The sequence below is a fragment of the Leopardus geoffroyi genome, chromosome C3, assembly GCF_018350155.1.
Source record: "Leopardus geoffroyi isolate Oge1 chromosome C3, O.geoffroyi_Oge1_pat1.0, whole genome shotgun sequence".
Lineage (NCBI taxonomy): Eukaryota > Metazoa > Chordata > Mammalia > Carnivora > Felidae > Leopardus > Leopardus geoffroyi.
The window spans coordinates 12150096-12171778 of NC_059338.1; the positions used below are offsets into that span (position 1 = coordinate 12150096).

Sequence of the window (21683 nt, forward strand, 5' to 3'; positions counted from 1 at the left end):
AAAATGTTTGTTTGTTTATTTTGGGAGAGAGAGAGTGCACGCATATGCACACACCCCAGGGAGGGGCAGAAAGAGAGAAAGAGAATCTGAAGTGGGCTCTGAGCTGTTAGCACAGAGCCCAACGTGGGGCTCAGTCTCCTGAACTGTTAGATCATAACCTGAGCTGAAGTCAAGAGTTGAACACTTAACCGACTGAGCCACCTAGGCGCCCCTAATGTGCCTTAGTGCAAAGTAACTTTTAGAAGATTTTCAGGATCTGTTGTTTGAACCTCATTTTGGGAGTGTAATAAAAGGAAGAAACCTGTTTGTATAGAATTTGCTAAGATTAGGAGTGTATCACATCTCTGGAACGATGTTTTGATTCTTTTTTATTGCACTAAGATGGAAATTTTAAAGTCAGAGTTTTAGGCACCCCTGACTTCTTATCACAGTACCCAAACATCCCCGTGTGACTCACCCTGCTTCTAGCGGCCTGGCTGAAGGTGAGATGCTCCATCACTTGAAAAGTCCTGCACCTCGAAGTTGGTACAGTTGGAATCTCAGTTGTTGGGGAGGGAACCCCAGGGCAGGGTTGTCTTCAGCTACAGCTGAGCCGCTCTGAGGAGTCCTGGGTGTGCGCTGCCTAAACAGAGACTGTATTCTACAGCAGCAATTGTGGGCCCAGAGAGAGGCGAACTACAACTAGCCTCTGCTATGTTACTTTCATCTTTAGGGGATGAATTTTCTCCCTAATTTACGTATAGGAAAGTACACATTAAGAACACCAAACCGGGTAGCAGAATTCTGTAGAAAAATAGAACTTTAATAAAACAAGGAATTTTTCCAGAAATCTACATGATTCCTATTTGCTAAGTTTAAAAAAAGTATAAATGTGTAGATTAAGAAGAAAGAACGAACAGCCTACATGTCATCCCCTCTCTCCCCATGTCCTGCTGTTTAGTTCAGTCTAAGAGCCACTGGGTGGGTTTGAGTAAAGCTTTGAAAGCTTAGAAACCAAAAAGAATAGATTGAAAATTTAGCTGCATAACATTAAAAAATGTCTACATAGAACACATTAAACTACCATATTGACTGGGAAAAACTATTGCAACTCTTATGTTCAAAAGGCCAGTTTTGGGGCGCCTGGGTGGCTCAGTCGGTTAAGCGTCCGACTTCAGCTCAGGTCACAATCTCGCGGTCCGTGAGTTCGAGCCCCGCGTCAGACTCTGGGCTGATGGCTCAGAGCCTGGAGCCTGCTTCCGATTCTGTGTCTCCCTCTCTCTCTGCCCCTCCCCCGTTCATGCTCTGTCTCTCTCTGTCTCAAAAATAAATAAAGGTTAAAAAAAAAAGCCAGTTTTCTTTGTATGTAAACAATATATACAAATAAATGAGAAAAGGAGTAGCAACCCATCAGGAAACGTGTAAAGGAAAGGAACAGACCATTCATAGAGAAGACTTTTAAGCATATGAGAAAATGACTGTTCTCATTAATAAGAAGGCAGTATACTGAGGTAGCATTTGTCGTCTGTTGCATTGACAGAGATCCAGAGTTAAAGCATCTTTTGAAAAGTCTGTGGGGAAGCAAGCACTTTCAAAACTTGCTGGTCAGATTATAAATTAATACTACCTCTGTGGAACACAATTTAGATAGCAAATTTACTAATACATATTACCTTTGACCTGGCAATTTCACTTCTAGGAATTTATCCTGCTAATATGCTCCCACACAAACTGACAAGTGTATGAAGTTATTCGCTGTTTCATCATTTGTAGCAGCAGAAGAGTGTAGACATCACAGATGCCCATTAATAGGGGACTGGTGAAACAAATCATGGTGTATCTCTACAGTGGAGTATTATGCAACCTTAAGAAAAACGTCGTGGGGAATGAAGTCTCAGGCATATGTTAAGAGAAAGAAAGTAAAGTATAGAGGACTGTGTGTGTAGTGTGCTACTATCTGTGTGAGAGAAGGTAAAGGAGAGTAATGTATTTGCTTGTATGTGCATAAAGCGTCCTTGGAAATACACCCTCACTGCACTGGTTGTCTCCAGAGTAAATAGGCAGCTAGAGTTCTAGAGTGTGAGAGAGACCATCTTAGAAGACCATTTTAGATCCTTCGAATTCTTAACCATGGGGATTTTCCTCTTTTTAATTATTTTTTAAGTAATTTTTCAATAAAAAATGAAAACATCTTTCAATTCAAATGAAGAAAAAAGTATCAAATTTATCCAGTACATTTATAGACCCTACAACATAAACAGCAGAGAATTTTTTCCTTGCCGGGTAGCTGCAGATACCTTAGCTGTCTCTCTGGAATTGGATTATTCACTAAAGCTTCTAACAGTGAGTCATTCTTGGAATGATCTCTGTATGACATTCTTTTAATGTCTTAACTAGTTTATATGTGCTTATGTTAAAACTGCCTGCATTAATATTCAAAACTGAGATTTGTTTGTAGTGGATATTTTATTTATTGGTCATCTTTGACGTGTTTTGATAAGGAATATTATTGAGACTTTTAAAAAGAAATAGGAAGATTTCTTTATCCCTTTTTCTTCCCCCTTGTTTCTCAAGGCAGATAAGCCAAGATGCAGTACTCTCAATATTTTTACATACGCTCTAATTGAAGTTTTACCCACAGGAAGAAGAAGGAAATACTTGCAAAGCACAAAAAACTTCCTGGCTGCAAGACTGTGTTTTATCCTTATCTCCGACCAATGATCTTATGGTTATAGCTCGAGAGCAAAAAGCTGTTTTTCTAGTGCGTAAGTACTCTTATTATTTTTAGTGCCTTTTATTTTGATGCATAGAACAGGACGGAAATGGGTTAGCTAGAAAGAAAAAATGTTACTTACATTGTATGCATTATATGGTGGCGTTCTACAGTGTACTTTCATGTTTTGTATAACACTTATTTTCAGTGTTTTTGTACCTCTCATTCTCTTTCCTTCTTTCGATTCTGTTTGTTTCCTCTGCTTTTCTTTCTTGGCTGCAGATACTTTAGCTGTGGTTATGTGGCTCTTCAGAGGCAGAACTGGGCATTGCCCGGTTCTTGCAAGGGGCGGGCAGAGCTAAATAGGCCGCTGGCCCCTTCTTAGTCATAATGTGAATGGAGGTGATTTTCAACTACATTTTGAAAACTCATAGGACTCTAGTTTCTCACTGTGGGCATAAATTTTCAGTTCATAATTTTTGTTGAAGACTAAAATGAAGGTTGACATAAAATATGGAAAACCTCACTGATCAAAATCAGATCATACATTATTAAATGGCTGTGGAATGGTCTTCAAAGTAGCTTTATCCTTCTGTAGCATAAGCCTTTTTCTTTTTTTAATATTTATTTCTTTTGAGAGTGAGAGAGAGTGGGGGAGGGACGGAGAGAGAAGGAGAGAGAGAATCCTAGGCAGGCTCTGTGATGTCAGTTCAGAGGGCTCCGTCTCACGGTTCGTGAGACCCGGGTCGAAATCAAGAGTTGGATGCTTAACCGATTGAGCCACCCAGGCGCCCCTGTAGCATAAATCTAATAGAAAAGTCTTCTTTGTCATCTGAAGATAAAAGTCATTGCATAAATACAACAGATGGGGTGGTACATAAGAATAGTAATTTTCTTCTGCAAGAACTGTGACATCAGATGGATTTAATTGGAGGAGGGGAGAGACTATGGGCCAGGAGACTAGGTTGAGTTTTATAAAAATCTTATAAAATTTTTTAAATATTTACCTATAGAGACCCAAACCCACTAATATAGAACAATTACATTCTGTACTTATTCTAAAGGGAAACTGTGAAATTTATAAATTACTGTTTTAGTATGCTATAAAGTTATTTTATATGATAATTTTTTCAGCAAAATGGAAATACAGTGATAAAGGAAAGGAAGAAATGCAATTTGCTGCTGGCTGGAGTGGTTCTTTAAATGTCGAAGAAGGGTAGGTACCAGTTAACGTTTTGTTTCTCAGCTTGTTAAATGTATGTATGAAATTATTTGACTTGTAGAGCAAGAAGTTTCATCACTGGAGTATTTAGTGAATGTGTATTCATCCCAACTTAGAGGTTGTGGAGCGTGATTTGGCCAGCAAATTTAAATTTTACTCACGTGATTACTTTTTTAAAAAAACTAGTTTGCAGAGGATTTAAAGAGAAGCTCAGAGAGAATCCCATACTTTCTACATTTTGTTGTTTCCTGTGTTCATTACTGATTTTATTCAGCCAAAAAGTCCAGGGCAGTCATTGTTTTCTCTGCTTTGGTAGCATTGGCCTTGTACTTAAAGGGGACAGTGCTACATTAATTCTTAAAACTCATAAATACTTCAGAAAGGCAAGTTGGTAAATTCAAGTTTCCCAATGACCCAATAAGAGTGATTCTCTAGGGGCGCCTGGGTGGCGCAGTCGGTTAGGCGTCCGACTTCAGCCAGGTCACGATCTCGCGGCCCGTGAGTTCGAGCCCCGCGTCAGGCTCTGGGCTGATGGCTCAGAGCCTGGAGCCTGTTTCCGATTCTGTGTCTCCCTCTCTCTCTGCCCCTCCCCCATTCATGCTCTGTCTCTCTCTGTCCCAAAATAAATAAATAAACATTGAAAAAAAAAAATTAAAAAAAAAAAAAAAAAAAAAAAAAGAGTGATTCTCTAGCCTGATTATTTGGTGGAGCTGCTAACCTGGAACCTGGTGCCAAAAACTGTTTTCACTTAAATTTTTATGACTGAAAGCTGTCTGATGAGGATGAGTAAGATACTTCAGACTTTGGATTCAGGTAAAAGACAACAGACAAGTGGAAGTCCATAATATGTGTTGGCACGTTGTAGTTACTCACTGGAATGTTCTCTACTCTTATCAAAGTAAATGATAATATTTCACCTCAAGCCGTGTATTCTAAGAATTTGAAGACATTTAATTTCTGTCAGCAGTGCAAAGCAAACACAGTGGTTCAGTTACTTTAAAGACAACAAACAAAAAGATTTTGTTCAGTGGTTGCATAACACGATGTATGGGGCAAGAATGTTCACAGCTTCTTGAATAAGCTGGTGATGGGCCTGAGGGTTGACACTAAAATCAGTCAGGAGAAAAATAAAATAAAATAAAATCAGTCAGGAGGAGTTATTTTATTTTATTTTATTTTATTTTATTTTATTTATTTTATTTATTAAATGTTTACTTATTTTTGATAGGGAAAGCACAAGCTGGGGAGGGGCAGAGAGAGAGGGAGACACAGAATCTGAAGCAGGCTCCAGGCTCCGAGCTGTCAGTGCAGAGCCTGATGCAGGGCTTGAACTCACGAACTGTGAGGTCATGACCTGAGCCGAAGTCGGACGCTTAACTGACTGAGCCATCCACGCGCCCCAAGAAGGAGTTATTTTAATTTGGGGGCTTAGTCTCTGAGCTCCTGAAAGATTTTTCAAGTCCACATGTCACATTAAAAAAGAATCTTTTAGGGGCACTCAACCTAGCATTTTCTTCGAAATGGATTATCAGGGGCAGTTTCTGCAAAATATCAAGGAAGAAGCCAACCAGGTGAAATGCAGTTAATCCCTAGAATAACATAGCCGCCGAAGTGGGGTTTGCCTGTGATGTGACCGACGTGCCTCCCGTGCTGTGCCCCATGCGTAGCTGACGCGGAGGAGAGGGGGCCGGTAGGAAATGACCGCCCACAATGACCTGCTGTTCCTCAGTTCTGTGTATAATCCGTGCGCGCAGTAAAGTTTTGCTTTCTCTTGTGCTTTTCGTGACGGTACAGAGTGAAGAATAGTGTTTTCATTAACCTCAAGTGAATGTGACCTTACCTTTTACGTGAATGATTTTTATGATTCCTTATGTGGAATTTTACTGTATTTTTACTTCTGCAATGAAGAAAACTGGTTCACAGGGCACAGCTTCCATTGGTTGCCCTTTAACATTGAAGTAGAGGGAAATAAAAGTACTTGCTAAATTCATTAGATAAACATACGATTTCGTTTTTGTTTTTAGAGAATATGTAACCAGTGCTCTGTGTATCCCACTAGCAAGCCAAAAGAGGTGAGGATAAAGAAATTATTTGTTTTCTCTGCTTTGCTTTATGAGCAAAATTGTAACAAAAATTACAAATTTTGTCTGTGACAGGAGTTCCACCGGGCGTCCTGACTGGACCTGCATCGTGGTGGGCTTTACTTCAGGTTACGTACGCTTCTACACGGAGGTGAGCTGAGTGTTCAGCAGTTAGAAAGCACCGCTCGACGGGAATATCTGGTTAGGTGTCCCCATTATACTCATTTGTGACTCACTGCCTGCTGCTTGGGAATGTGTAGTTGCTACTTCCTGTGGGGGGTGGGTGTGGAAGCAGGGACAGGGGAAGTCATGGTGGAAAGTTCTGGTAGAACCTATTGAGAAGAGAAGCTGTGTTCTTCTGAAAGAGAGTGCCTGATATCCGTGGAAAACTGGTGGGGAAACGACAGTCTCTGCCTGGCCATACATGTTCGGGTCCATTCGTAAGGAAACGAGCAGAGCCCTCCTCTTTGCTTCCTTCTAGAACGGCGTGCTCCTGCTCGCACAGCTTTTGAATGAGGACTCTGTGCTCCAGCTTAAGTGCAGGACCTATGAAATCCCACGGCATCCTGGCGTGACCGAACAGGTAGTGTAGAAGACTGTGTTCAAAGTAACAGTGCCTTTACTTTGAAGTATTTTTTTTTTTGTCTTTTTTGGGAAACTTAAAGGTATCTTGTGGCACAGTTAGCTGTGCTGGCATATTCTGGAAATATAACCTGTTTATAACTGAGTAAAGAATCCCATTCTTGCTTTTACTTATTTAATGAAATATCCTATGTTTTATTATATAGTAAAATAAAAGACTGTAGTCAGAGAACCTTAAAAGGGTTTCTTATTTTCAGAATTTAATAGTGACTTAAGGTAGACATATGGTATATATCTTTTTTATTTGGATTTAGCTGTCAAAATTGTACACAACAAAAGAAAAAAGTTCTGACCTATTATTAATACTACTATATTGTACTACCTATTTCTCAGGGGGTGAAGTTTTTATTTGTAGTGGGAAATATATTCACTGAACTGAAGATTTTGATAGAAAATAATATTTCATATCTAAGACTCTCCAAATGTACAGTTTTCACTGCTTCCCATGTGGTGTGAGAATTTGCCTCAGTCAAAAATTAATTGTAGAGCCATGTAAACTAATACGCTCTTGTTTGACTCACAATGTACATAGTCAAGACTATGTAAATATGCCTTCCTCCTTTTTACTATCCTGCTTCCAAAGGGTTTCACGTGAACAGGTGTGTGTATTGTGTACCTCTGTAGACTTAAATTGTATGAGAGGTGGCCTGGAAACTGGAGCTGTAGAAGAAACTTAATCTAGTAAGAGAGACTAGATTAATTCGTATTAATGCCTTTGAGCGAATTAAGCATCAATGCAAAGCAGTACCTAGTGATTTGCCATTTTATGTGGCCAGAATACATTCTGTACAAGTTTGGAGAAAGGGGCGCTCAATTAGAACGAGGACAATAAAAGAAACTTTCATTGAGGAGGTGAGATTTGAATGAAGCTGTGAAGAATGGTTATAGAATCTAATTAGTTAATGGTAAAAGAAGGGAAAGTATTTTAGGTGATCAGGAGAAAAATGAAGGGAGATTCAAATGTAGGACAGTGCATGAGACAACAAAGAAACCTATGATAGAAAATATTGAGAAACTGTCGAATAGGCAGAGCGGCCAGTTTTTTTCATAAATTTGAAAACCAAGTAAAAATCATAATGATTCAGGAGATGAGCAAAGCTACAAGGATTTATGAGAAGGAAGTGATATATCAAAGGGATACTGAAGGAATCTCTCCTCAGGAGGAATTGGAGTTGAGAGAGTCTGGAATCAAGGAGGCTAGTTAACTGATTTTTTGAAGTTCTCTGTAATAGACGTGCAGTGTTGGGATGGGACTCTCTAATGGCTGCAAGAAGAGAAAAATGACCAGTACAAAAATCATTTAAAGGAACGTCGACAGGATTTGGTTATTGTCTAGAGATGTAGACGAGTCAAGAGGAAAATGAGTGGTCTCTAAGATACCCACGATGAAGAGTGCCATTGACAAAGTAGGAAGATGGGACTGCTTTGGCAGTGAATAAAGGTTGTTAAGTTTGGTTTTAGATATGTTGAGTTTGAGGCGATGGTAGGAAATAAAATGAAAATACTAGTATGGCTTGCCATACAGAATTTCTATACAGGCGCAAAGACTAGACTGAAGAAGTTGGTTTAAGTCATAGGTAATGAATTCTTCCAGGCATAGGACCTAGGAAAATAAAAGTGAAGACTGAAAATTTAAGTCTTCCTAATATTCACAAGAAAGTAGAAGAAAATGAGACCATTGAAGGAAACAAAGAAGGAGCTCTTGGAAATCTAAGAAGATATTGTGTTCATTGAAGATACTTCTCAAGAGCTGTTCTCTGTTTTTCTATTCTCTAGGTGGTGAAGGTTCTTTGAACATTTTAAGTTGGGTTATGTCTATACTATTTTTTAGAGTTGGTAGAAAAATATAACATTTAAATACTTGCTGTTTGCGAGTCAAGAAAATCTATTGGTTGAAAAATAATTCTTATTGAACACGGAGAGAGAAGTCTTTGTTGTTACTCTATATTCTACATAAGCATCTTTGGATCTGATATATCAATTCATATATCAAAAGTACATATTCGCTTCTTCTTGTACTCCCAGATCTATTAAGGATCATAGAGCACATTCCCTCTGATTCAATTCTCTGGGGTCAATGAGTGTAGTGGAAGTGACAGCAGGTCATTGTAGGAGAAGATTCCAAAGAGAGAAGATCTCTTTCTTGAATGTCAAAGGAACTCCTTCTGGGTCTTCTGCACAAAGATCTCTGTCATCCGGCATAATTTCTGTAGCTTTTGGACCATTGGTATTTGTATTAGTATCTCCTTCGGGAGGACTGTCTGGATTTGGAGATAACTGACTTGCTCCTCCAAGGCAGTGACAAGGCTCTTTCCCTACTGTTGTGCTCAGTGGGCCGTACAGCCTAGCCTTGTGCATCTGTCATATGAGCACCTATGCCAGCTCCCTTCCTCTGGCTCCTATCCCTCGTGGCCCATAAATCTCTTTTAAAAATGGAAACAGTCTACTGGTCCAGTAGAAAAGAGGGCAAGGCAGTTCTGAAAAGGAGAAATAAAATTTGTCGGAAAGCACATAACATTTTGAATATAAATAATAATCTAAGAACTATAAGCAACTACATTTGGATAATTTTTCACCTTTTATATTGACAAAGATCAAGATTTACAAAACTGTTGGTTACAGTATGGAGAAACACACTCATGTATTGGTGGAAACGTAAATTGACAGGTACTTTCTTGAGGGCAGTTTAATAATATGAATGAAAATTGAGAATACTATACGCTCCACCAGACCCAGTTGAAGGAACTTATACTAAAGTAATGTGAAAAGATCTACACAGAAGAATTTTTATTGCAGTGGTGTTTATAATGAAAATGTATTAATTCATTCATAAATATTTATTTACTGCCTATTTTATTCCCCGTCCAGTTCTAATCACTGAGAATCCTTGGTAAAGCAGACTCACAGAGATCCTCCTTTCCTGGAGCTTATAGTCTGGGGATGGTGAAGGGAGACCAGCAATAAACAACTAGAGATACAAAGATGGTTCCAGTGTCTGACAGGTACTAGGAAGGAAGTAATCATGTTGATGAGGTGGTAAGGAGGCAGGAGAATGGAGGTGCCTGCTTGACCTCTAGGGGCTCAGGAGCAGCCTCTGAGCAATTGCGTTTGAGCTGAGAACTGATTGATCAGAAGAATTAGGCAGGTGATGACCTGGGAGATAAGGTCTAGGCCTGTTCAAAGCACTGAGATGATAATGGCCTTTGTTCAGGGAGCAAGGGGAGAGAGAGGTGAGATGATAGACAGGTGCCCCGTCCTCCAGGCCTGGTTAAGGAGGCAGGCTGTATCCCAGAGTGCAGAAGGAAGCTGTTGGAGGGCCTCAGTCAGGAGAGTGGTTTCTAGGTCTCCCAAACAAAATTTCTATCACTAAGAACTAGTTAACTAAATTTTGATACATATGCTACCTACTGCTTTAGCCACAATAAAAAATGATTTGCTTGCTTACTGGAGTGGAAAAATATCATTGACATTGAGTAATAAAAAACATGTTATACTGTATATAGTATAACCTCATCCAAAGCGTATAGTATAACCTCATCCAAAGCGTATAAGGATGTGTATTGAGACATGTCTGGGATATCAGGTGAGTTTCTTTTTTTTTCCTTCTTCTTCTTTTATATATTGTTGTATTTGCACAATGACTATATTTCAGTTTAATGCAATGTGTACGTTTTTTGGTTAATCTCACCACCTACCCTGAATGCATTATACGTCATTTACCAAAGCTCATGTTTGAGAAGAATTGTAGGTCCTCGGCCAAAAGGCATTCTGAATTTAGTTTTCCATTTATTTTTACTTTTCTTCTGCTTGATGGTGTTTTGTGTGTTGGGTGGTTGACACTTAACTTAGTCATAGTATTTTCTATTTTTCATTAATCCTGACATTCAACTATAATACTAGAAGTAAACATACTTATTTGGCAATGATGAGATGTATTATTTTCTTATTTCTTTAATAGAACGAAGAGTTGAGTATCTTATATCCAGCTGCCATTGTGACTATTGATGGATTTAGCCTTTTTCAGTCTCTTCGTGCTTGTCGAAATCAGGTAGCAAAAGGTAATTTTTGGCACGCCGTATCTGACTTCTAACTTCTCATTTAATTTAACCCATTTAGAGAATTAAGTATGTCCTCTAAATTAAAAAGGCCGCCTGTACTAGATTTACAACAAAGACCCTGTGACTGTAAAAATGGGAGTGCATTGTTGGGTAGATGGCTCAGTAAGATAAAGGCAAGGACTGGTAATCAACGCTATGTATTGGGGTGAGAAATTTCATTGCATCTAGCCGAGGAACCAAGTTCTCACTATTTCAGCGGCTGTTGGGCTGGTTACTAGAATCTTGTGATTCTGCATTGCTTCCATTCTCACCAAGGGTAAGGATACCACTGTGTGCAGGGGGGATTTTATTCCCCCCCCCCCGCCCCACCCACCTGTGGGCAAGGCCCAACAGGGAGTCCACATTGGCTTCTCTTTGCTAACCCGGAAAGCTTCTGAATGGAGAAGTTAAATGCCTGAACGATGTGTATATGGGCAACTACATTATTTCCAGACTTGGGGGTGAAAAGTGCACAAACAATCAAGAGTTCTTTCTCGTACTGCTCAGTTTACATTCTTGGGAAGAGGATGAAGAGCAGAGTTGTGTCCATCAAATTCAAGATGCCATTGTTTATAGATGCAGTAGTACCTGCAAAAATGCTGCCAGCGAGAAACATACCATCAATTTTAAGACCCCACTTTTAGAAAAGCCTTAAACTCAGTGAAAACACCAGTGCTAGACTTCCTCCTTTTCTTCTGGGCTTGGGTAGTGGGGCTTATAATGGCCCTAAAACCAAGTTTGTCTTGTTTGCAGGTTGATGGATTGGTAAAATCAGGAGGTTTTGGTTATGTACGTCTTTAATGGTACCTGCTTTTCTATTCAGTCAGAACTTGTTGGAATTTTTATGGCTATTTTCATAATCTTTTAAATTATTTAAATTTAGGCATAATAAGCATCATTATCTTGGGGTCATTTAAAATAGTCATTAGTATATATACCTAAAGAGACTGGCAGTTTTCTGCAGGTAAGAATTCAGTCGGTGAAATAAACTAGAAATAGATGATTATTGGTATTGTCAGCCATTTAATTTTTATTGTTGAGTTCCTGTTTATCTTTTGCGTTTAAGACCATAAAGCCATTGGTCTCCTAGGAAGTAAGAAGGCCACTAAGCGCCCACCTAAAGTAAGCTGCTCTGAAAAGAATTCTGACAAATTGTTGTGTCTTTTTATTTCGGCATGTAGGAAAATTCTCTTTTCTTGGCCTTACTATCAAAATCTGAAGTGCTTAGAGGAATCTGTTTTTCCCTTATTAAAGTACTTCACTTCCCAGAATAAACAACCAGAATCCAGCTGTATTCTAATATGTAGCATGAAACTTTACTGATAAATAGGACCTTGTGCCTAAACCTATGGCAAGAGGTGTAACTATTGCTTTTCTGTTCATTACTCACTCACTAGGTGGAAATACTGAGCAGATACAGGCATTTTATTCTTTCTGGTGATGCTGTTGCTGGTTACATATCTTTCTATCAAGACTGGCCTAGGCTGTTGTCTTCGAGGCCTTGCTATATGTGTGCTCTTACAGGCATGTCATTGAGTTTTTAATTTTTCACCAAGTTAAGGCACTGGTTGCCATTCTCAGGATTTTATCCACTGTTTCTCAGCAGGGAGAGATTGTTTCTTTGTCTTCAGTTGCAGTTTGAATTCGCCTTAAAGTTTAGTAATAGTCTAGAGTTTTTAATAGCCTCTTCCAATTACGTGAATGTTCCAAAATCTCTTGTGACGGTCAACTTGCTCTTTTAATGTTTGCGTTTTACATATACTGTCTTGGCATGAATAAAGTTCACTTTAGCCTTGTTTATGTTGCCTTGTCTCATTATTATTATTGAAATTTTAAAGTAATCAAGTTATTATATTTTTAAAGGTTTTTTTTGTAAAACTTCGCTTCATCCATTATAGTTAAGTTTGGATTGTTTAATTTTTGTCTTTAACAGCTGCGGCATCAGGCAATGAGAACATACAGCCACCACCGTTAGCTTATAAAAAATGGGGTCTACAAGATATCGACACTATTATTGATCATGCTAGTATTGGTAAGCATTACTCATTCAAATTCTTATGGAATTTACTTCTTTTGCTTTTTAATTGATGTATCTCATTTATTAGAAATGTCCATTTATTCTTAGGCGAAAGGAAATGCATTGTCTTTAGTGTGACATTTGGAAGTTACTCCAGACTTACGGATCATTGTAGGTTTATAAGTTTAACAATCGATAGCAGTTTTAATAATTACATCTTCAGCAGCAGTATTGTTCAGTTTTAGGTCTTTCACTATTTGACTCCATTGTTTTTTTTTTTTTTTTTTTTTTTGCAGACAAGTTTAATTCATATAATCACCATATAGCTCAGTCTTCTAAAACTGTAACCTTTAGACCAGCAGAGTATAGGTAAAAGCAGATTTCTCCTTGCGAGCATAATTGAAGACTCACTGTGTTAGGCACTGGGAACACAGACGAAAAAGACAGAGGTGAGAAGGCTTGGTCTCACCAGGGAAGCGTGAGGCTAGCGGGAAGAACCATGTGGAAACAGCTGCAGTCCCCAAGTGCGCCAGCTGGGGCGGGAGGCGGAGGAGAACCCCTGGCGCTGAGGGAGGTAGGGAGCAGTGGCGGACTTCAGTCTGAAATTGGAAGAATGAGTGGGACTTGATCAGAAGCAGCAGCACAGAGGCGGCATCCTAGCCAACGTGTGCTAGGCGTGAGGGGGGAAGTGCACCGCGTGCTGTAAAAATAATGGGTACAAGGAGAACTGGCAGGCAGACATGTAAATAGGAGTCAGATTTTGAAGAGCCTAGTGTGCTATGCGGAGGAATTTAGGTCTTCCTCCCAGCAACACTGAGAGCCACTGGAGAATTCTGAGCAAAACAATGGTATTATCACTTAGCCTGTTAGAAGAATCACTTTGGTAGTTCTTAGTGACTGTAATGTGGGGGTCAAGGCTAGAAACTAGGTGCAAGAAGGATACTTCTTGGTAAGAAGTAATGAGTTTCTGGGGCGCCTGGGTGGCGCAGTCGGTTAAGCGTCCGACTTCAGCCAGGTCACGATCTCGCGGTCTGTGAGTTCGAGCCCCGCGTCGGGCTCTGGGCTGATGGCTCAGAGCCTGGAGCCTGTTTCCGATTCTGTGTCTCCCTCTCACTCTGCCCCTCCCCCGTTCATGCTCTGTCTCTCTCTGTCCCAAAAATAAATAAACGTTGAAAAAAAAAAAAATTAAAAAAAAAAAAAAAAGAAGTAATGAGTTTCTGAATTCAGGTAGTAGAAATGGAGTGGAGGAGAAAATACTATTTAAAAAATGTGTATTGTTTTCTGTTTACCAACGTGTCATACACTTGTTAAATTCAAATAGTATATAAGTATATAAAGAGGAAAAGAAAAAACATCCCCTAAACCCTATACCATCCAGAGATACTCACCATTGGCATTTTGGTAAACATCCTTACAGACTTGTGTGTGAAATGCATGTGTAATATGTATATGGTGATAGAAATAGGTTTTCATAAATAGGATTACATCATACCAACCATATTACAGCCCTTTTCTAATCAACATGTTGTAAAGAGCCTTTCAATCAATTTTGCTAAATACACATTTTATCGGGGTCCTCATAGAAAACAGATGGCACCCCTGAAATAGGACAGCTGAAACGTGTTTTATTTACAGAGGAACTATTTGGAAAGATGTGGTGCAGGAGAACCACAAGGGATGGTACAGCATCTCGGGGCTTCGTAGCAGCCCAGCTGTTGGCCACTGCTAGGCCACAAGGGGCGAGGGCCTGGACAGTTCCAGAACTTGGAGGTAGTGAGTAGAATCAGCATCTTACGAGCAGGATGGCTTTTTTTTCACAGGTCACAGGGAAGTAGGTGTCCTGACTTCACTTTCCTTTCTGTCTTTGATGTCCTGATGAGGCTTCCCGTTGTCTGAAGCCAGGCGGATGTCAGCCTAATCTACACACACTGTGCCCTGGGAGTGGGCGGGGAGAGAAGGCAGGAGTGTGAGTCTGCAGGGTCAGACGGAAGATCCCTGACACACGCATCCCGTGGCTTGTTGCTGCGTCCTTCTCATGAGGAGTACTCTGCGATGAAGCACTTTCTTGTAGACATTCAGTGTGTCTTTACTGTTTTGCTAACATAAACATGCTGCAAAATTCCAAAGTGTTGAGTTCGGTTCAGGGTGGCTTCCCTGTTCTGTTAATTGAACTTTGGAACATTGAAACGGGCTAGGAAAAATGATTGGATAGAAAATATTATTCTATTCATTTATCTCCCAGCCTACAAAATGATGGGAAAATAAAAAAGGTACAACGGACTTTATTTTGCATATACATCTTTATGTTGAAGTTCTGATGAATTCATCCAACAAATAAGTGAACACCTGGTATGTCCTAGGTGCTAATATTGGAGCTAGAAATAGAAGGCAGATGGAACCCCGTCCTGATGAAGCTTACATTCTGTGATAGGGAGATACACGATGGACAGTTAAGCCAAGTGAATAAATATGGTCATATCACAATGTTAGCCTGCATCATGAGGAAAATAAGCAGAGGGTTATGATGGAGAGTGAAAGGAAGAGGCCACTTCAGGTAGACTGGTGAAGATAAGGCTCTCCAGAGAAGTGACGTTCAGACGGGACATCGGGGGGAAGAGCAGCCAGCTATGTGAAGGGGTGTAGGAAGAGCATTCCAGGCAGAGGAGGCAGCAAAGAGATAGGCCTGTGGGGCCTCAAAGTCCTGAGAAACGGGAAGGAGGTCCCTGTGACTCGATTGTAAAGAGTAAGGGGAGGGGCGCCTGGGTGGCTCATTCTGTTAAGCGTCTGACTCTTGATTTTGACGCAGGTCGTAATCTCGTGGTTGTGCGATCGAGCCCCATATGGACTCTGTTGGGCTCTGTGCCGGGCATGGAACCTGCTTAACGTTCTCATTCTTTCTCTCTTTGTATTAAAAAAAAAAGGGGGGGGGGAACAGGACAAGGTAGGGTTGGAGATGGAGACTGGGGATGGATCACATAGGGTAAGTAGTTTGGATTCTCTCTAAATACAGGGGATGTCACTGATGGTGTCTAGCTACAGGGCATTTAAAATGATCCTGACTGCTGCTTAGAGGCTTGTGAAATAAAAAGTAAAAGCAGGGAGACCAGTAAGGAGTTTGTTGCAATGAGGGAGAATGGCGGCCTTGCCTGGAGAGGAAACCGTGGAGCTGGAGAGGGTGGACAGATTGAGATATTTTTGTAAGTGGTAAGGGGTGGATTTGAGAAATGAAAGAAAGGAAGGACTCAGGGATATCTGATTTTTTTTAATTTGAGCAAGTTGAGTGGATGATCTGTTTACTGAAATGAGAAATATGGAGAAGGAAGAGGTTTGAGGTGGACAGATCAAGAGTTAGGTTTCTTACAGGTTAACTTCTGACGCAATTACACATTCAAATGGAGGTGTCAAGTAGGCAGTTAGATATACATCTGAAGTTTAGGGAAGAAGTCCAAGTTATTGACATAAATTTGAGAGGGAGTGGTTGACTGTGGCATGCTTCATAGAATTCAGGAAGGAAAAGGTCCATCAGATTTGGCAACATAGAGCTCTTCCTTGAGTCTGATGTGAGCACTTTAGGTGGAGCAGTGAGGAGGAAAGCCAGATTGGGGTAGGTTGAAGAAGAAACTTTTCCACCTATCTTTTCAGAAATTAGAAACACAAGAGCCAAGAAACTGGATCACAGCATCTCCATTTTTTATGTTCAGTCTTGACCTCTTCCTTAAAATTCATTTCTATAAAATTCATTTTCCACCAGGGTATCCAAACTTAACATATCCAAATCGGAATTTTTTATTTCCTCCCCCAAACTTGTTTCTCCTTTTTTCTTATCATCTCTTCTGTTGCTCACACCCAAAGATTCTGAGTCATCCTTGAGCCCTCCTCTCAGGTTTTTCATCCAGCAACTACCCCCCCACCCCCGCCTCTTCCTGCACAGCAGACCCTTTCTTTTAAATTTTTTTTTTTCAACGTTTTTTTAATTTATTTTTGGGACAGAGAGAGACAGAGCATGAACGGGGGAGGGGCAGAGAGAGAGGGAGACACAGAATCGGAAACAGGCTCCAGGCTCCGAGCCATCAGCCCAGAGCCCGACGCGGGGCTCGAACTCACGGACCGCGAGATCGTGACCTGGCTGAAGTCGGACGCTTAACCGACTGCGCCACCCAGGCGCCCACAGCAGACCCTTTCTGACCACCGCTCATCTCCATCATTGTGAGCACCGTGGTCTAAGCCACCATCATCTCTTGCCTGAATGGTTGAGGAAAAAAAAAACATTCTAACTGGTCTTTCTGCTTCCTTTCTTCCCTCTCTAAAATCTGTTTGCCAGTTAGCAGCTAATAGCCTTTTAAAATGTAAGTCATGTTTTTGTCACTCTTCTGTGCAAAATGTTATTTTTATAGTGGCTTCCTATCTTATTCCTAATAAAATCCAAAGGCCTTATAGTGGCATACAAGGCCTGACATTGCCTGGTTTATGGTGTGTCTTTTACCTTATCTTCTTTAGTACCTACCCCCCCCCCCCCCCGCCCCGCCCCATGTGTTTGACCACATCTGCTAGTTATTCCTCAGATACACCAGGCGGCCTCCTGCTTGAGAGCATTTGTGATTGTGGCTCCTTCTGCCTGGAAAATTCTACCCAGCTAGCCATGGCTCGCTCGCTCTCTCTCTCTCTCTCTCTCCCTCTCACCTCATTTAGGTCTCTGCCCAGGTATTATTTTGTCAAAGAGGTCTTCTTTAGCCACTATAACAGACCTAGAAAATTATCCGAGTTTGACTGTATGGAAATTTCTATTAAGAGTTAAATTAACGTTTATATTTTAATAATAATATTTAAAATAATAGTGGGTTAACATTTAATCATAAATTATATTTCAAATTAGTATTATATTTACATAAATATATTTTAATATGTATTTTAACTGTAAATTGTAATTTTTATAATATAAATTATATTAATATTTATCCTAAGTTTCAAAGTGTGGAAAGGCCTCAGATAAGATGTTCAGGAAAGACACAAAAAATTCACATCTAAGGAAATACACTTATAGTAGGCAGCTTGTCTCAGCAGTAATATTCACCTCATTCCTAATAATGAAATCAGTGTATATTTAATAAGAAATTGAAATATTTATATATTGAAAGGATATGGGGAGAAGAAGGGCTGTCAATAAGCTGTATCTTCATTTACCTTAAATCAATGAAAAATAATGCTCAGATTGGTGACTCAACAGACCACGGGTCTCTCGATTTCACCACTTTGCCGCAGTACAGAGAGCAGGACAGCGCACATAAGACCTCAGGGATGCAGTCAGCGATTCATAGGCTGTGGGAGAGGAGTGCCTATTGGAGTATAGGGAGAAGTTATTTAAAAAATTTTTTAAATTTATTTTGGGGGAGAGAGAGCAGGTGCATTTAGTGTAGGGGCCGAGAGAGGGAATCTCAAGCAGGCTTCTCGCTGCCAGTGCAGAGCCCAGCATGGGGCTCCATCCCATGACATGAGGATCGTGATCTGAGCTGAAATCAAGAGTTGGACACTTAACTGACTGAGCCACCCATGCGCCCCGAAAGAGGTTATTTTAAAAGGGGCACCTGGGTGGCTCAGTCAGTTAAGCGTCCGACTTCAGCTCAGGTCACCATCTCGCGGTCTGTGAGTTCGAGCCCCGCGTCGGGCTCTGGGCTGATGGCTCAGAGCCTGGAGCCTGCTTCCAATTCTGTGTCTCCCTCTCTCTCTGCCCCTCCCCCGTTCATGCTCTGTCTCTCTCTGCCTCAAAAATAACTAAACGTTAAAAAAAATTTTTTTTTTTTAAAAACCAAAACTTAAATTTCAATTTATATGTCACACAGTCCACCCTTTGATTTCATTCTGGTGGTGTCAGGCCAAAGTTATGCAGATTTTTATCACATAGTAAAAACATTTTGTATATTGAATCATGAATTTATTCATGAAGGTGGGACAGGTGTTCTGCTCTTTCAGAATAGTCCAGCTTTGACAATTATTTGATCACTTCAATCCCTCAGTCCAGCAAATGGCCTGCTCAGGCTCTCCCTAAAAGGATTTCCTTTCCCAGGACTCTTCTTCAGGAACATTGTGTTTTTTGACCATTTGCAGGTCAAGTCGAGGCAATACCTATATGTGAAAATTAGGGTAACTCCTGTTCCAATCTACAGTGTATTTGAGTTTAGAACTTTCCAACTGAGTATCTTCACGGACCGTGTGAATACCCAGGTACCGCATGTGTGCCTGAGTCCACATAGGTTGAATCTTAGCAGCACATCTTTACTTCCTGGATCTCTAAGCTTCCTCCACCGCCTGCTGCTCCCATCTCTCTCTCCCTGCCCCCCAGGTGAATTTACATGACCTTGGTTTTTCCTTTGCTACTCCAGACAAGCATGTGGGTGTCAGCAGTCTGTCTGCTTTTACTCTTAGAGCCTTGGGGAAACAAAAAGTTAACTCTTCCTTCGAAAAGGTTGGGGATTTCTGGACTACAGAGTAAAGGTTTGAAAGTGTTTGTTTTTTGCTGTGTTGGGAGGGGTAGGATACAGAGCACAGATGCTCTCGTCTTTTTGGTGGCCGTGTAAATTAACACCACCTCTATGGAATGCAGTGTAACAGTATGTAATGTTTAAAAATGTGATCCCCTTTGAGAATTTCTGTCTGTAAGAATTTTCCGTACTGATAGACGTACATAGGTGTCCAAAGACATATCAGAGATCTTTATCACAGCATTATTGGTAGTGGCAAAGATGGGAAACAACCTAAATATCCATCAGAGGTCAAATCACTTACGGTATGGCCGTCGTGGAATGTTCTGGGTGACTGAGAAGAACGTGGCACGTCTCTTTGATGTTTCATGAAATAAACGAGTAAGACTCACATCCTTTTACTTGGTGTGCTGTCGTCTGTTGTACAACATCTCCTGAAGGCGGCGTAAGACACGGTTTCACTTGTTGCCTCTGGGAACTGACTGATGCCTGGAGATCTGGGCAGACTGGGTACCTTTTGTACTGTCTGAGTTTGTATGTGTCAAAAAGTTAATACTGAAATTTTGTAGTATTTTACGGCTTAGAGAAATAGGCGGCACTTTTAATATTTTATGACATTGGTTTTACAGTCATTTAAAAATGACTTTTATCTGTTATATAAAAGTAAGCAGTTTGCATCTTTGAATGGAATCGAAAATGTAATGACCTGAAGTGACAGTGTCATTTCAGTGCATTTAGCTCACGTGTTGTTGCTGTTGTTTCGTCATTAGGTATTATGACTCTGTCCCCGTTTGATCAAATGAAGACTGCTTCCAATGTAGGTGGATTTAATGCAGCAATTAAAAACAGCCCACCTGCCATGTCTCAGTACATCACTGTCGGGTCCAATCCATTCACTGGCTTCTTCTATGCTTTAGAGGTAAGAGTTTTGTCACTGATCACGGGTAAGGCCTCTCTCGGTTTTTCACCTTGTCTACAAATTGGATATTGTAAGTTAGCCTTAGAAAGATTAGGCAGTTTACGTTTCTAAGTTTTCAATTTAAGCTAAAATTAGTCCCCACTGACTTCCTTCTAGATTCTTTAGGTGAACTGAAAAGGTACTAAAGTCAGCGTAAAACCAACACATTTCTCCATTTCAGCTCCCCCAACTTCCTGAACGGTTGATTTGTCTTTAAACACTGTGCACTAATCAGCGTCTCAGGGTTACTTATAGCCCACCAGAGACTGCAGTATATCAGGAATTGTAAAGTTACCCGCTGTGGCGGATACAAGTGGTGAAAATTGGTTCCTAAAAATAGGGGAAAGTTAGGTGCTGGACTTGGTGGCTCTTATTTCTCGCTTATAAAACAGCCTTCTTAGATTTGTCCAAACTATCTTTTTACTTTCATAAAAATATACATTAAAAAAAAAAAAAAAAGAGGGACGGGAGCCAGTTGTGAGTAGACAGGAGATCCACAGCCTTGCTAGAATAATGCCATGTTAACGTCCTAGTTAAACTTTTTAAATTAAATTACAATTTAAGGAGGCTAATCCTGAAGATAAAATGGACTGCTGGTGATTTTACTTTTAAACTGTAGAGTTAAAACTTCTGATTATATTCCTACTTCCTAAAATCATGTTTATTGCACTCTCTGAAAGATGCTATTTTTGATGGTCCAGGCTTTACAGCCTTTCAAAATCTTTAAAAGTAAGCCTTGTTTAGAAAGTATATTTTGGTTGTCAGCTATTCCCTGTTCTCTTTCAAATGTCTTGTTTTTCAGGGAAGCACGCAACCATTATTATCTCATGTTGCCCTGGCTGTTGCAAGTAAGCTCACTTCGGCTTTATTTAACGCTGCCAGGTAATTACGGAACGCTTGACTGCAAGATGATCTAATTTGTATCTCACTCGGTTTTCACATCTGTTTTGATAATCTGCACATTAGAATGTTGGAAGCCCTGGTTTTATTCTAAATTCTCTTTCCGGTCAGTGGTTGGCTCGGTTGGAAAAGTAAGCACGAGGAAGAGGTGGTGCCCAAGCAGAAGCCGAAGGTGGAGCCCGCTGCCCCGTTAGCTGTAAGGCAAGTTGGCCGTGCTCGTCTCCCATTGTGGTGTTTGTGAAAATGTACCGTGAAATGTATGGCCTTTAAAAAAATTTTTTTTTTTATGTTTTATTTATTTTTGAGAGAGAAAGGGAGAGAGCATGAGCAGGGCAGGGGCAGAGGGAGAGGGAGACACAGAATCCGAAGCAGGCTCCAGGCTCCGAGCTGTCAGCACAGAGCCCGATGCGAAGCTCGAACTCACAAACCATGAGATTGTCGCCTGAGCCGAAGTCGGGTGTTTAACCGACTGAGCCGCCCAGGCGCCACGATGGTCTTTCTATGAGTTTGGTTGATTTGTTGATCTCGTGAGTTTGTGGAGCTTCTGAAAGTCATTAATGTGAGACTTTTTCTGTCGGAATATAAACTCCACGAGGAA

The 21683-nt window shown here is 40.5% G+C and overlaps 1 protein-coding gene and 1 non-coding gene across 8 annotated transcripts in view; both read left to right on the plus strand.

Annotated features, from left to right (window-relative positions):
- The window catches only part of RAB3GAP2 (RAB3 GTPase activating non-catalytic protein subunit 2), a 104586-nt gene that overhangs the window by 34394 nt on the left and 48509 nt on the right, over positions 1-21683 (plus strand). For 4 of the 7 annotated variants that reach the window (XR_006706826.1, XR_006706828.1, XM_045455723.1 and 1 more), the window contains exons 3-12: positions 2609-2744; positions 3827-3908; positions 5939-5986; positions 6071-6146; positions 6477-6578; positions 10596-10695; positions 12668-12766; positions 19998-20146; positions 20988-21067; positions 21197-21286. Coding sequence is in view for 4 of the 7 variants with exons in the window: in XM_045455723.1 (XP_045311679.1) it covers positions 2609-2744; positions 3827-3908; positions 5939-5986; positions 6071-6146; positions 6477-6578; positions 10596-10695; positions 12668-12766; positions 19998-20146; positions 20988-21067; positions 21197-21286 (962 nt within the window). In the remaining 3 variants the exon portion in view is untranslated. The remainder of the gene's footprint in view (positions 1-2608; positions 2745-3826; positions 3909-5938; positions 5987-6070; positions 6147-6476; positions 6579-10595; positions 10696-12667; positions 12767-19997; positions 20147-20987; positions 21068-21196; positions 21287-21683) is intronic. The other 3 variants (XR_006706827.1, XM_045455724.1, XM_045455722.1) reach the window with 1 other exon arrangement.
- LOC123587111 lies at positions 14871-15002 on the plus strand. The gene has a single exon (XR_006707165.1). It is a non-coding gene; the product is annotated as a small nucleolar RNA SNORA36 family (small nucleolar RNA).